Genomic DNA, 14,087 nt, shown 5'->3' with positions numbered 1-14,087 from the left:
ACCACCTCACCTCATCACTAACCATCTGCTAGTCGTTTCAGATCTTCATTCATCCACCCCCAACCCTACAATTCTCTCCGCCATCGCAAGGGCATCTTAATTATCGTTTTCAATATTAAACACCACTTCTTGCAGCCAGACTTCCTAAGACGGCTTCCACCATGGCTAGGTTTATGAATAATAACAGTAGTACCTCAAATTTCATGCAACGGTCTCCGGACGAGATTTCCCAAACGACTGTACTTGCCAGCTGCTACAGCGTCCACGCTCTCGCTTCAACTATCAATGGCTTCCACTACTGCACTACGAACGGGGCCGGTAAGGAGCTTGATAGTCCGCAATATGCATCATATTCAACTGACACTCGCTCTAAACTAGGAGCACAGTGGTATCCCTGAGGTCCCCTCAGGGTCTAAAACCGTCCACACAAGTCCTCCCCTTGATATCTCGCTCGCTTCCGCAATCGGAAGCGGTTACCCAGTGAATAACTCGCTGGAGCAGAAAGGGGAGGCAGCGCATACCATCCCGGGAGAGTGTGAGAGGCTCTTCTGTGACAAATTGGCTGCGATTTTCCTTGGTGAGAGGATGTTGGTCAGCCAAGAGTCACTTGGGATAGATGCGTCCCGAACTCAACCTCATGACGCCGGCTGCGAACGTGATCGGATTCAGAGATGGGTCGAAGTCTTAGATTACACCAGTGACGCCATATACCGAGGATTCGTAACTGATACGGCCGGCGAGCGAACACTTTTTGTATTCCTGACAGCGACGGACCTGAACTACGGCCTAAAATCAGGGTATGCTAATAACATCTCTATTTCATCGCTTTTCAACCTACAGTATTTGGGTCACGCTTTCTGTCGTCTCTTCGTACTAACAATAACTCTCCGTAGTCTGATTGCCTTATTTGAACTGGCTAGCGTGCAGGCATTCGAATGCGAGCAAATAGTTGCCTGCGTGCCGCGTTCGCAAGATGGCACCGAACTGGAACTCACACGGAATCTCGGGTGGTGCGGGTTTGGCCTGACCACTCTGCAACCCTGGGACACCATGAAATGCCTTGACGCGTCAGTCAGCAACAGATGGCTTTTTCTAAGCGCCGAGGTTTAGTCCTGGCCTTTTTTTCCTGTTTGATTTTTATTTTCTTTTCTCCGTTGGGCTTGGTTTTGGTTTAGTTTTAGGAGAATTTCCTTGAACGATTAGCCAAAATTCAAACGATCATTTCTTCACCTTTTCTGTAATTGCGAGCCGCGGTTGTCGCTAATTCCTATACGGAGTATTTACTACTATGGACTAAGAAATTGAAAGAAGACTACCGAGGCCTTATCTATATCCATCTCTTATCAGCGCCACGCTAGTGACTCCCGAACGACGGAACGTCAACACTAGCACGAACCCCAGGGGCTACAAGACATAGGTGTGTGGGAAGGTCTGCGGCTCAGGGGTTTATCGGACACTCAGTATTTACTGGTAAAGGATGGATGCGCTATCGAGAAGTCCAGGTTGGCATCGGCCCTGTACGGAGCATATCCCTAGGTAGATATACGTCTGATGCTCCGCACGTCATGCGAGAGATTTATGGGTCCACCACATCCATGAGCCTCCGGCACATCATCATAAACAACTTAGCAATTCCTACCTCGGTTGCCCCTGTATATCTTCTAGCTAGCTTCTCATTTGTTTTCCTCAAGACGGCGCCAATCACCCTGAGCTGCAGTTTGGCAGCGACACAAGCCTCCCATGTTTCCGAAGTTTCTTCTGCCGCCGTCGATCTTCCAGACCAAGAAGCGAAGTGCGGGTAGATCGAGTTCTCCAAACCGACCATCCGATTCAGCAACCGATGGGCTTTCTAAATCGAAATACCTCGAAGGCCATGTGTCTTGTATTAGTTGCTCGACCTGTGCTGCTCATCTTTGCTTAACTACCCAGATTATTAGCAAAGGCTTCACTGGGCGCCACGGCAGGGCTTATTTGGTGTCCGCGGAACCTACTGTCAATGCGCCGTGCTACCCAGGGGAGTCTCTCCCAAACACGTTGCTCCAAAGCCCCGTATCCCGGCATCTAGTTACGGGAGCCCACACGGTGAGCGATATTGACTGTGCGCTCTGCGGGAGTGTCCTTGGCTGGAAATATGTCCACGCGGAGGAGGAATCTCAGCGATACAAGATTGGCAAGTTCATTTTGGAGACGAAAAAGGTCATGACAACACCCGCATGGGACCCAGCCTATGGTGCCGATTTAACGGAATCTGCCACCTCATCCAAGGCGAGAGAACCCGCTTCGAAGTCAATATATGATGGTATCGAATTTGACAGTCAGGACGAGGATGAGTGCGAGGATCTATTCACTGGAATATGGAGTCCCGGGCTGGCAGTGCGTCGAAGAAACCGTCGAGTCGCCCGGCAACACCCTGCGCTGCGGGTCTCCAATTGAGCCGTTTACCATAGAGTTTGATCGTTTCGATTTTGCGTTCTGTTAGCGGTCTTTGTCATACCGTGCATGAGGCGCAATGCGCCTCTCAAACAATTCGGCGATAATGTTTATTATGAGCTTCTCGGAGTAGAAAGCATAGCAATGGAAGAAGCCAACGCTCTAACTAGCCATTTGTGGGTTTATTACACAGAAATAGGTTAGACGGTATCAAGTAGACGCTTCACCGGCGTCGTCCACTCGTGCCTTTTTTGGATCGCCTTCGTGTGCCTGCTCCTGCGCCAAACGTTTCGTACCGGAGCTGGCCGGCTGGGACGACTTATTCGCAGCTGGCTTCCGCTTCACGAAGGCAGAAAGATCCGTGGCATTTTTCGTCGCCGTGTCGAGCAGGGATTGCTTGTTGGTATCTGACTCGCCCATAATCTGTCCCAAGAGCCCCTTGATCATTGTTTCACTCTGGTCATCGAGTCCCTTCTCAACAGATACCGGTGGGCGTCGTAGATCGAGCAGCTGAGTGAGTTAGCGAAGATCCAACAAGCATAGATTAAAGCCTAAAGTAGGAACTTACTCTCTGCTCCATGTCTGATACGATTTCCTTCACATTGGCAATTCTCCGTTTCAAAGCCGTTCGCTTGTCTTCATCTAGAGAATCATCGCTCTCCAATTTCTTTTGTTCTTGAGACATTCTGACGCGGCAACTTTCAATGGCCTTTTCCATCTGGATTACTGCCTCTTTCCTCATCCCCTCGTCTATCTTGGCGAGTTTGCTTTCACCTCCGGAATCATCATCATGCTTGACAGCTCCAAACTCCAATGCGAGAGAAAGTTTGTAGTGACATTCAGCAATCGACGGGTCTTCCATTGGAAACAAAGATTGTCTGAGTTCAAGTGCTGACCGCAAGTCTGTGACAGCATCAAGAAATCGCTCACCCTCCAAAGAAATCTCGGCTTGAAGGTCGTATGTATCGGCCAAGTGCTCCTTGATGTCATTGAGCTCTGGCACAGAAGCTGTGAATTTTCCTTTCCCAGATTCTTCTTCGAGGGCGCTCAAGTTTTTGTGATATAGAATTCGAGCCAGGTCAAGAACTTCGAAAGCATTGGCGAAATCATCGTCGTCGTCGTCGTCTCCTCCACCCCCGCTTTCTTCATCATTTTCTTCCGAGTCGGTATCGAAATTCTCATCCCCTGTGAAATGGAAATATGGCTTAGCCTGGTTATTTTCGGACTGCCCCTCCTGAGTTTTAGCTTCCTTCTTCGCCGCGCTTGTAGAAAGAGCATTCTTGATGAGATTGTCAGCAACGGGAGCAGACTTGGAAGCCGCAGGCTCTGGCTGCGCTTGCGCTTTCCCCCCAACTTTCGACCCAAGAACATCACTTTTGCTGATAGCAACATTGTATAGAGCTTTTCCGTAGGCGAACAATAAACCAGCGTTTTCAAGTGCCAGTTCCCCGTTTAGCTTTGCTTGGATCTCGGTAGCTTCAGAGTAGAGTTCCGCGGCCGTGTTATAGTCCTTGATAGCATCCTTTGCAGCAGCACGCCTGATGAGAGCCTCCAGATCCTCTCGCGTATCGCCTGTAGTAGGACGTGGGGATGCGCTAGCTTCGTTCTGGACTTGCGCATCCATGGCTGACGGTTCTGTCTTGAGGATATCGCAGACCCTGGTAAAAGATTGAAAGGGTGCGAACGAATTTGGCTCGTCCTAATGAATCGCGACGTTTGGATTTAAGAAAAATGTAGGTGGCAGCCAGAGCTTCAAAAGCAATAGTGTTGAAAAAGGTTAAATTAAATGGCTCCATTGTGGACGCGTGTGGCGGCGCGGATCACGCGTCTCCCGCCGCGCTCGAGATTCATGACATCCATGACATCCATGTTTATCAACCACCTCGATGCCGCGAAACTGACATTACAAACCTACTGCGCTAGTTCTAGTGTGAGTCGCAGAACCGGCATATACTTTTATATGTGCATGTAAAGTTAACTGAATTCAGACAGGACCGACAACGTATCTTTCGCTGAACGAACTAGATCTGAGCATGAGCTAGTCCAATATCTCAACAACATGAATACCCATACTATACCCTCGTCGTCTCCCGGCTTCGGCACCCCTGCTCATCCAATCCGGTCGAACAAGCTTACCTCGATCCCGCCGCGAACATCTATACTTCCTATCCTACTTCCTGCAGCTACACTTCGACCTGTCGCATTTCGTACCTTCACCCGAAAACACAATCTAACGTTGTCGTCCTCGGCTCTTCAGTCTCTGGCAGATTTTGTGGGAAAGCACTGTGGCTCAGGATGGCGCGAAGAAGGCCTTGCGGAGCGCGTACTCGATGAGGTAGCGAAGAGCTGGAGGAAGGCAGGTGGCGGTGTCATCGTGGAAGAGGGCAAGGGAGCTTCATTAAATGCCATCCTACAGACACTAGAGGGCAATATGAGCGGCGGCAGGATAATTGACTCTAGACTGGCGCCCAAAGAAGGTTCCCCACGAACTATTCCTAGCTTACAGCCCTCCACTTCGGCAATGACGATGTCGGACGACCAGGAACAGAACGAGTCAGAGTATACGATCACTCACCCTCGGCATTGGGTGAAAGTTATTGAAGCATTTAATACACCGAGGCTGGCATATAATGCTGAGAAGAAGCATTTCGAAGTCACAAAATTCAAGCCATCTTTATTTCCCCAGCCTTCGCACAAGACAGCCCTGTTTAGAGATCGATACAACATTGTTCACCAGCGTCTGTTGAGAAACGAGTCCTTTCAGGTTTCTCTGGCTTCTGCTCCTGTTCCTAGTTTACAACGATCTTCGTCTTCATTTGCCAAGACCCAGTGCTACAAACTTACGCCTGTTACTAACTTGCTTGGAAGAAGCGGCACATCTCACCTACTTCTTGGCCTCCTTTCAGTATCGCCTACCGGCGAATTGTCTCTCACAGATTTGACAGGGAGTATTGTCTTGGACTTGAGTCATGCTCGCTTAATCCCCGAGGATGGCGCCTGGCTTACACCGGGTATGTTTGTACTCGTTGACGGTATCTACGAAGAGGAGGAAAATATTAAAGGCTCGACGCTGGGTGGCAACAGCGGGATTGGGGGAGCGATAGGGGGCAAATTTGTCGGGGTTACCATCTGCAGTCCTCCTTGCGAGCGGCGAGGCACATCTCTTGGGATGAATATCCATGAAAACAGCCAGGACATCAGCTCTAGTGGTGGGTTTGGTTGGGTAGACTTTCTTGGGGTAGGAAGCGAGCGTGCTCAAGGCTCTCGTATGAGACAGATTCAATCAAGGTGCTTGCGGGAGGCGCACGACGGTATTCAACTGAACCGTCGCTTCAAGGTTGTTGTCATGGGAGAAGTCAATCTTGACCACATGAAAACTATGGACGCCCTGAGGAAAGTTCTCAGCCTATACAACGAATCGGCGTTGCAGGAACGCCCAATGGTGTTCGTTCTGATTGGAAACTTCGTTCAGAAAGTGGTCATCGACGGCGGCGGTCAAGGTGCGAGCATCGAGTACAAAGAATGCTTCGACATGCTTGCACTGATACTATCCGATTACCCTTCATTGCTACAGCGATCTACATTCATATTTGTACCTGGTGATAATGATCCCTGGTCTTCAACATTTTCAGCAGGTGCTTCGTCTGCAATACCGCGTCATGCAGTTCCGGACTTATTTACGTCGAGAGTCAAACGTGCATTTGCGACTGCGAATTCTCAACTAGATCGCAGTCAAGCATCGGATCCTCCCGGGGAGGCTATCTGGACCAGCAACCCCTCGCGCGTGTCTTTGTTCGGCTCGGTTCATGAAATCGCTATTCTCCGCGACGACATCTCGGGACGACTGAGACGCAATGCTGTGACCGTGGGCCACCGTGCTACCAGCATGGAGGACGAGCCAAGCAGCACTGCTGACCATGAAGGTGACCTTGATATTCAAGACCAGCAAGGAGCTGGTAACTCCAACCGAGCTTCCCCCGCTATGCAGTCTGCCCGAAAACTTGTTAAAACGGTATTGGACCAGGGTACTATGTCTCCTTTCCCTCAAGCTCTGCGTCCAGTCTTGTGGGACTATGCGTCTTCTCTACAGCTGTATCCCTTGCCCACTGCGTTTGTTCTAGCGGATGCTGAGGCTGCGCCATTTTGCGTGACCTATGAAGGTTGCCATGTGATGAATCCTGGGCGGTTCCTACCAGAAGGCGACTTATCGACCATGACATGGATTGAATACGATGTCCTCAGGAACCGAGGCCGGGTGAAAGAGGACCGATTCTAGACCGTTAGACAATCAATTTACGAGTTAATGCTTGGGATGATTACTGTCTAAGTATGGGATATCGGTGCGCTTCAGACCAAAACCTCCGTGCTGTAGTCCGAGCCATACAAATCTTGAGACATACGTACGTACAAGGTACAGCAAGCGGATACCATCTCATTATATATAGCGGGTGAGACTGGAAAGATTCATAACTTTAGAAGGTATCAACACCTTAGAGCCGAGGTAAACAAGCCGCAGCCTTGCAGATTAAGTGACAGGCTTACTATAGAATATACAAAAGCAACCCCCTGGGGCTAATTATAACAAGGGTCGCTGAAAGAACAAAGTCGCTAAATGCAATGTACAATTGTCTCATGATAACCCTGAAAGACCAGAGGAAGAAATCGACACTTTTCGTATATCACTGAGAACCAAAAGAGACGAAAACCGTTAGTCAATCATGATGATGTCCGCTTTTTGTGGGACAGCACTTGCTTTTTGCTGTGCAGTCCCATTGCCTGCCCCTTCGCGCGCGCCAGCTCCTTTTGTTGGTCTGGCTGACCCAGTAGCTGAACGCTGGTTGCTGGTGGTCGGATCATCATGAATAGATTTGCTGTCCAAAGATTTCGAAGCTAGATCGGCCCTCATGGACGCTAGGCATTTGTCAAGCTCATCCAGGAGATTTCCAATATGTTCGGGCTGTGCGAAGGCCCCATTGCCGAGTCCCCTCCAGCCAGTGCCGTTGGAGTTATACAAGGTTTCCCGCAGCCTGTTTTTCAATTGATTCTCGCCAGATCCACTCTGCTGACCAACATCCTTAAGAATCCAGACGGGCTGATTCTGACGCTGGTGGGCTATCAACTGGAATCGGCATCTCTCAATTGGATAATGGATCAGAAAAGACGTTACGTTACGGACAGTGACGTGCATCTTCAATGGTTCATTGCGAGCAGGGTTGGCCATGAGTCTGTCCAGGGTCCGCATCAAGGGAAACGTGAACGACAGAAGTTCTGCTAAGGTCTCTAGACCTGCGTCGGAAGTAGGACGGTTCAAATTGGATGCTAGAGAGCCTTGTATTCTTCGATGAGGATTGAAATGATCGAATCTGATGCCCAGGCGAAGATGGAAAAGATGTTCCGTACTTGAAACCAGCTTGACAGGGTCTAGTTCCACAGGTGACCGGCGCTGGAAATATTCGATATCGAGCTGTGCAAAGAGACCTCTGCCAGGTCCATAGGCGAAGTCAATGCGCGACAATGATAGAGAGCGCGTCTCCATCTTTTTCTGCCTGAGAACCTCATGGATTGAAAGGACACATTCGAGCCTTTGCAGGTTTTCAAGAAGGGTGACAATCGTAGGATAACCAGGCGAAACAAGCAGACGAAGTGCGAATCCTGTACCTGTCTTCTGAAAGACTAATGAACGGTCGTCTCTTGGAACTAGATCAGCGAAGGCATGGAATGAAGTTGACAAATTGCCATGGACTACCACAATCGCAACATTCCTATGCCGGTCGACTCCATGAAAAGCCAGGCGAAGTGTGTTTTTGATGAATGCCTTCTTTTTGAAGCCAGCGGGCAGGCCTATTTGAAGCGCCTGTGGCAATTTCGATGTTTGGTATTCGATGCGGAGGTCTGGGACTTGAAGGCCAAACCCGATCTTGAGCTGGTCTAGAGGTGGCCAGTATTTGACGAATTGCAAATCCTCCAAGAAGCGCGCATTGGCATATATGGCCAAGAACCCCGATAAACAATGGCCTAAATCAGCAAGCGTTGAAAAGCCCGCTTGCTGCGCGGGCAATAGCATATTGCAGATAATCTGGGCTGAGCAAACGGCGGAATTTATATTACCGGTTGCACTGAGATCTCCATCGCCCGCTGTGGAGTCTGCAGAGCGAGTTTGAACGACCCACCAATTATCACCGTCCATACTACTAGTTGCCGCAAGCAACCATGTACGCTCCCAGAGACGATGCCAGAAAAACGAAAATCGTAGGACGTCGGCTGAAAATACCCTTCGGGCGTCAATCTTCGCGCTCCTCGGGCTAATGGACTCGAATCCGAGCATCTTGACTTGCGCCTCCACCTCCTCTACCGCCGCAGCACAACGTAATCGCCCGATCCGAGACACTATATCGTCAATAGTCGATCGATCCGCGTTGCGATCAGTGTCGACTCGCTCCAAGGTGTTCGGAGTAGTCGCTAGAATAATTGCTCCCGACATCGGCTCGATTGCCACCCTAAGCCGACGAGATGCCGTCAACTGAACATCAAGTTCGCAGTCTCCGGGCTCTGTCTTCGTAAGGTGAGCACGTAAGGATAATGAACCATCCGAGTAAAGACTCTTTTCACTGATCTTGCGGAATGCCGAGGACAATATATGTGAGATATGTAAAGCAATGACGCATCGTAAAAGACTATCAACGGATATGTCCTCTGTGTCGAATTCGATATCATCGGATTCCACTTCCTGGCCGTCCCGCATCCAGCGCAAGCCTAACGAAGGCGACTGGCGTCCACTGCTATCGTCCTTCCGCACGCCGCGTCGAATACCGATTTCAAGCCAGCTTTTTGCGCCAGGCTTAGATGCCCAATACTGTAGAACTAAAGTCCGGTGTAACAGTTCAACGCGCAGTATATTGGACCAGAGACTTCTAGTCAAGGCTGATGCTTGCATAGCGAGAATACTGATTTTGTTTGTAAGTATCAGATTGTGCAGCCAGTCAAAGCATCCAGGTAATCCACTGGTTCGGAGAATATCGTTGACCTTAAGATCAAGTTCGCTGAAAACCCGACCCGCGGGGACCGAAGGTGAAGGCCGGAAAAGGAAACGAATGTCGACAAAGTAGAATTGCGACACAGCATCCTCTTCGCCAATGGATAAATCAAGCTCGAACTCCCCAGGAATAATGAACGTCACTCGACCATCGTGAACTCGATATGACCGAAAGGCGAGAGGGATATCCTCGTGCAACGCTAATCTCCCGCTAATTATTCTGTTGATTTTTCGCAGCTTCCTGAGAGTGGACTTGGGTGTTAAGGGTTTCGGAGGCCTATAGCCAAGCTGGAAATAGGTGTTAGACAGATCGTTCTTCTGTTTCTCTTTCTCGCTTCAAGGTCAAGAGCTTACATCTGGCATGGTGACAACCTCGGCCTTCGACAATACCTCCAATGCCGTGATTAAGTCCGGATTTGCCACCTGCGCTCGTACCAAATCTCTTTTCATATCTCCCATACACTGTAAGGCTCCCGCGTAGGCCTGGTGATGTATGCGAATAAAGTTTTGAATATCAATCAGTCTGCTCACGTCGGCAGCTTGTCGGCTCCATTGTGAGAGAACAAGAAGTTTGATGAACTCTCCACGCTTTGCTTGCGCGAACTCCAAGGCGCGAAGCTTTTTTCTCACATTTTCCGGCGACTGATTTCCTGGCACCTTCCCGTTAGTGGGCACCGAGGACGTGCTGGGATTGTGAGAAGATAGTTGAATTTCTGCAAGCTCGTTAACCAAGTCAGTGAGATCATTCCAGCATTGTTGCACCGATCGATCGACGAGTTTTGAGAAGGGGAAAAATCCCTGTGTGATGTGCTGCAGCTCGGGAGGGTCTACAGCGGCAGACAGCGACATTTTTTTCCGAACAGCCTCATCGTTCTGCGGCATATCATCATGACGAATTCCGTTGGTATGTGAAGACCCATTGTGTAGCTCCGCCAGGTGTCGTGAGTGACCGCGATTCATTGGTGTGGAAGAGATGCCATTCATATGATCATGCGAGCCTGGGTCTTGTTGGACATTATGTTGGTCCATGACAACGCCTGGCATACTATCAGCCCTTAATAGGCCGAGAGGCCCGAGAGTCTCGAGCCTTCCCCTCCTTCACCCCCTGTACGGCACTAGATGAGCGACCTGGCGTGGTGCTGTCTGAGGTTTGAGCCGCGCCAGGGCTGGAAGGGAAGTCGAATATCCTCAGTCACTCGTGAGCCTCAGCACAACGCCATTCATGCCACGGAGAAAGCAAAGCTGAGTGATTGTTGATAACGGCCGTCCAGTCCCAGCTTGTTGAGCGCTCTAGATCCGAAGTTTGGTGTTAGATTTGTGGAAGGGTTTATTCGATCGCGGCAAATTCCGGCGTCTAGCCGAGGAACTATGCTTGCGACAAATCAAATCGAATATGACGCTCTCGGTCCGCAGTGGTACGCTTCTGTTTTGCGGGCGGAATAGCAGGCAAAGAGGGCTTGACAAGGTTGGTTTCGGGTAGCGGAGTTTGGATGACGTTCTAACGAACTTCTGGCCTTCAAAATAAGAGTAGTTTTGTCTGAGATCTCTTTTTGATATATCAGAGTAACCTCTGCAAGAGTGCGACTGCAGGGTTTATCTGAAGCTCGAAGGAGGACTGATGGGAATCGAAGATAGCGTGACGGTTTCCGGCGCGCGCTGTGATGCAAATGCATGGAACACAGGATCAGCCTTTTGTGGCTGGAGAGCACCGAGTTCAATGGCTGCCTAAGTTGATGCCTGGTGTCTGTGGCTTGCTTGCGGGCCAGTCGCGTCGAGAACGACAGCTGGAGCCTCACCCCGTGACGTCCCCATGAGCTTACTGGTACCTCCGCCAACTCCGTTCCTTACTCCCTTGCCCTGATCTCAAACTCACTTTCACCTCAACTGCATCATTGTTTTATCCACCTTGTATCTTTTTATCATCGTTCGTACCTAGATTCCCACTTAAAGGTCAAGACTACACTGCCTTTCTTGCTTTCCTATAGCTACTATTGCTCCCTGAACCCATACAATCGCATATCAGCTTCGGACTAACCATACGAGCGCATTCTTCCCCTTGGGTACTTAAAATTGGTGCTGCTTTCCCGTTCTTGTACGGTCCTATACATCATCAAGCCCGCGCAGTGTGACTATCTGACTCTTTTCCAATCATCATATCGTCTCCCAATTGTCACGTACTGATACTCTGCTCTTTTGTAGCGAACATGTTTTGAGAATAAACTCCCAAAAAAAAGGCGGCTCTTAGGGCGTGATCTCGAGTATCCATTATCGCGAAGCATCGTTTGTCTCAATATGCAGGGAGATGACTCTCCTGAGCCCAGCATGCTTCGCCCACAGTACCCGGGTGATGACACCCGACCAACAAGTAAGAAGGAGCTGCTTGGGTGGTATAGTTACGGCTGGGCTGCAGAGGTCTTTACAGTCTGCGCTGCAGGTAAGAAGACTATGATAAATACTTTTGAACTCTTTTAACAGTGCCTGATTATTGGCAGGATCATTCTTACCTATCACTTTAGAGCAGATGGCGCGAGATCGTGGCGTCCTACTATCTGACAAAACGACTCCATGTACCGCAACTTGGAGATCTCCAGAGACTTCGCACACGAATTGGAGGCAAAGTTCAAGTGTCGCTGGTTCGAGCCAGTGCGTCGTCTACATTCTTGGAGCCGAGATCAACACTGCGAGCTTCGCGATGTACACATTTTCCGTGAGCGTTCTTATTCAAGCCATCCTGATCATTTCGATGTCAGGCGCTGCCGATCACGGAAGCTACCGCAAGACACTCCTAGTAGGGTTCGCCGCCATTGGTTCTATTTCTACAATGCTGTTCCTTTCCGTTGCTCCAAGCGTATATCTACTTGGCGGCGTCTTCGCCATCGTGGCCAACACCTGTCTTGGGGCTTCCTTTGTACTACTGAATTCCTTTTTGCCTCTATTGGTCCGGCATCATCCTTCCCTCCTGAAGGCAGAAACTGACCGCATATCGCGCAACCTAAGCGAAAACAACGACCATTTGGTCTCCACAGATGACCTTGATAATAACGGCTCAAGAACACCGCTTCTGCAGTCGGGTCAAACCGATGGCGTACTTGCAGAGGAGGCCGCGGCGCTTACACCACCATTAAACGCGTCCAAAGAACTGGCTCTATCCACGAGAATATCATCAAACGGAATTGGCATCGGCTATATCAGCGCTGTCTTGCTACAGGGAATATGCATTCTCGTCGTTGTTCAGACTAACCAGACAACTTTTTCGCTACGCCTCGTCTTATTCTTGATAGGCCTTTGGTGGTTTATTTTTACCATACCTGCGGCATTCTGGCTGAGACCACGCCCTGGACCTCCATTACTGCGTGCTCAGGATGGGAAGGCCCATCGGTCCTGGCTTGGCTACATGGCGTACGCTTGGAAGTCCCTAGGACGGACGGCAACGTGCGCGCGGCATTTGAAGGATATTTGCTTGTTCCTTGCGTCTTGGTTTCTTCTTAGTGATGGGATCGCCACCGTCAGCGGTACCGCAGTTCTCTTCGCTAAAACCCAGTTAAATATGGAACCTGCAGCGCTGGGTATGATCAACGTGATCACAATGGTTGCTGGGGTCCTTGGGGCATTTTCCTGGAGCTATGTTTCACAGGTGCTAAACCTTCGCGCGTCGCAGACCATTATTGCTTGCATCATCCTATTCGCACTCATTCCTATTTATGGTCTGTTAGGGTTTATCCCGTCTATCAAGAACCTCGGCTACTTGGGACTCCAGCAGTCATGGGAAATGTTCCCCTTAGGGTTCATATATGGGCTCGTCATGGGCGGCCTCTCATCATATTGCCGAAGCTTTTTCGGTCAACTAATCCCCCCAGGATATGAAGCATCTTTCTATTCTCTTTACGCGATCACGGACAAGGGCTCTAGTATATTCGGACCGGCGATTGTTGGTTTCATCACGGATCGCTATGGGGAGATTCGGCCTGCGTTTGTTTTCCTTGCAATACTTATCCTTCTTCCTCTGCCCTTGATGCTACTTGTGGATGTGGATCGAGGAAAGCGGGATGCACTTGCGCTGTCTGAGGAGCTTGAGGAACGTTCAAGACGGGAGGAGCATAACTACGGGACATTCTCCCAACAACAGACACAAGCACAAGACTCCTGAATGCCCGGGGCTCTACGCAGCTACGACTAGCGTGTGTATGCGTGATGCCTTGGAAACTTCACCGTGCTATACATAGTTGGAGGCTACCTTCGTATTGTTTGTGGACACGTAGTCGATGACCTAGAGCTGAAAGCGCGGTTCATTATTATATTGGATTAAATCATCATTAGATTATTGATAGCAGAGCGCCAGTGAATTGCAATGTCAATAATGAAATTTTGAATTCACATAAGTACACTTCAGAACTAAATTCACCATTGGAGCTAGAGGTCTGGCAGGTAAGTCGGCAGCCCTGGAGCAGCCCCGCCCCATGGTATGGAGCTCAAAGTGAAAGTCAGACAGGGCTCGGCAGAAGACAGTCGAGTAGTCTCCATAGCAATCAAGGTGGAAATCCAGGAAGGAACACGAGAGGTAGTCATAATCAAGGATGTGCAGAGGCGCGTATTGCTCTTCCGATAGTTCGTGGGCGAGTGGCCC

General features: G+C 49.8%; 6 protein-coding genes across 6 annotated transcripts; 4 read left to right on the top strand and 2 right to left on the bottom strand.

The window, feature by feature from the left end:
• BDV17DRAFT_128426 (ornithine decarboxylase antizyme) lies at positions 1–1,425 on the top strand. Its single transcript, XM_073754116.1, has 3 exons — positions 1–318; positions 379–797; positions 894–1,425. Exons 1-3 carry the CDS (start codon positions 286–288, stop codon positions 1,108–1,110), a joined length of 669 nt encoding a protein of 222 aa, XP_073614274.1. The 5' UTR covers positions 1–285; the 3' UTR covers positions 1,111–1,425.
• On the top strand, positions 1,426–2,704 carry BDV17DRAFT_128412 (yippee/mis18 family protein). The gene has a single exon (XM_073754115.1). It carries the CDS (start codon positions 1,741–1,743, stop codon positions 2,431–2,433), a length of 693 nt encoding a protein of 230 aa, XP_073614273.1. The 5' UTR covers positions 1,426–1,740; the 3' UTR covers positions 2,434–2,704.
• BDV17DRAFT_128430 (SHNi-TPR domain-containing protein) lies at positions 2,537–4,192 on the bottom strand. The gene is made up of 2 exons (XM_073754117.1): positions 2,999–4,192; positions 2,537–2,940 (listed from the first exon to the last, which is right to left on the bottom strand). The coding sequence occupies exons 1-2, from the start codon at positions 4,052–4,054 to the stop codon at positions 2,641–2,643; spliced, it is 1,356 nt and encodes a 451-aa protein (XP_073614272.1). The 5' UTR covers positions 4,055–4,192; the 3' UTR covers positions 2,537–2,640.
• Positions 4,193–4,279: 87 nt separating this feature from the next.
• Positions 4,280–6,922, top strand: BDV17DRAFT_128391 (DNA polymerase epsilon noncatalytic subunit). Its single transcript, XM_073754113.1, has 2 exons — positions 4,280–4,360; positions 4,419–6,922. The coding sequence occupies exon 2, from the start codon at positions 4,490–4,492 to the stop codon at positions 6,704–6,706; it is 2,217 nt and encodes a 738-aa protein (XP_073614271.1). The 5' UTR covers positions 4,280–4,360; positions 4,419–4,489; the 3' UTR covers positions 6,707–6,922.
• On the bottom strand, positions 6,923–10,676 carry BDV17DRAFT_128388 (mediator of RNA polymerase II transcription subunit 14). The gene is made up of 2 exons (XM_073754112.1): positions 9,818–10,676; positions 6,923–9,751 (listed from the first exon to the last, which is right to left on the bottom strand). The coding sequence occupies exons 1-2, from the start codon at positions 10,505–10,507 to the stop codon at positions 7,139–7,141; spliced, it is 3,303 nt and encodes a 1,100-aa protein (XP_073614270.1). The 5' UTR covers positions 10,508–10,676; the 3' UTR covers positions 6,923–7,138.
• Positions 10,677–11,688: 1,012 nt separating this feature from the next.
• Positions 11,689–13,934, top strand: BDV17DRAFT_266993 (MFS transporter). The gene is made up of 2 exons (XM_073758320.1): positions 11,689–11,897; positions 11,956–13,934. Exons 1-2 carry the CDS (start codon positions 11,756–11,758, stop codon positions 13,608–13,610), a joined length of 1,797 nt encoding a protein of 598 aa, XP_073614269.1. The 5' UTR covers positions 11,689–11,755; the 3' UTR covers positions 13,611–13,934.
• Positions 13,935–14,087: the final 153 nt, after the last annotated feature.

Source organism: Aspergillus undulatus, assembly GCF_047715775.1.
Source record: "Aspergillus undulatus strain CBS 261.88 unplaced genomic scaffold BDV17scaffold_34, whole genome shotgun sequence".
NCBI classification, from domain to species: Eukaryota; Fungi; Ascomycota; class Eurotiomycetes; order Eurotiales; family Aspergillaceae; genus Aspergillus; species Aspergillus undulatus.
The sequence above is the reverse complement of the archived record's forward strand: the minus strand, read 5'-3'. Positions and strand labels throughout refer to the sequence as shown.

Coding starts and splice junctions, on each gene's coding strand:
- BDV17DRAFT_128430 (XM_073754117.1), bottom strand. CDS start 4,054: ATGGATGCGCAAGTCCAGAACGAAGCTAGCGCATCCCCACGTCCTACT. Junction 2,941..2,998: donor TATCAGACATGGAGCAGAGA/GTAAGTTCCTAC, acceptor TAACTCACTCAG/CTGCTCGATCTACGACGCCC.
- BDV17DRAFT_128426 (XM_073754116.1), top strand. CDS start 286: ATGGCTTCCACTACTGCACTACGAACGGGGCCG. Junction 319..378: donor CTGCACTACGAACGGGGCCG/GTAAGGAGCTTG, acceptor GCTCTAAACTAG/GAGCACAGTGGTATCCCTGA. Junction 798..893: donor AACTACGGCCTAAAATCAGG/GTATGCTAATAA, acceptor AACTCTCCGTAG/TCTGATTGCCTTATTTGAAC.
- BDV17DRAFT_128391 (XM_073754113.1), top strand. CDS start 4,490: ATGAATACCCATACTATACCCTCGTCGTCTCCCGGCTTCGGCACCCCT.
- BDV17DRAFT_266993 (XM_073758320.1), top strand. CDS start 11,756: ATGCAGGGAGATGACTCTCCTGAGCCCAGCATGCTTCGCCCACAGTAC. Junction 11,898..11,955: donor CTTTACAGTCTGCGCTGCAG/GTAAGAAGACTA, acceptor GATTATTGGCAG/GATCATTCTTACCTATCACT.
- BDV17DRAFT_128412 (XM_073754115.1), top strand. CDS start 1,741: ATGTTTCCGAAGTTTCTTCTGCCGCCGTCGATCTTCCAGACCAAGAAG.
- BDV17DRAFT_128388 (XM_073754112.1), bottom strand. CDS start 10,507: ATGCCAGGCGTTGTCATGGACCAACATAATGTCCAACAAGACCCAGGC. Junction 9,752..9,817: donor AGGTTGTCACCATGCCAGAT/GTAAGCTCTTGA, acceptor ACCTATTTCCAG/CTTGGCTATAGGCCTCCGAA.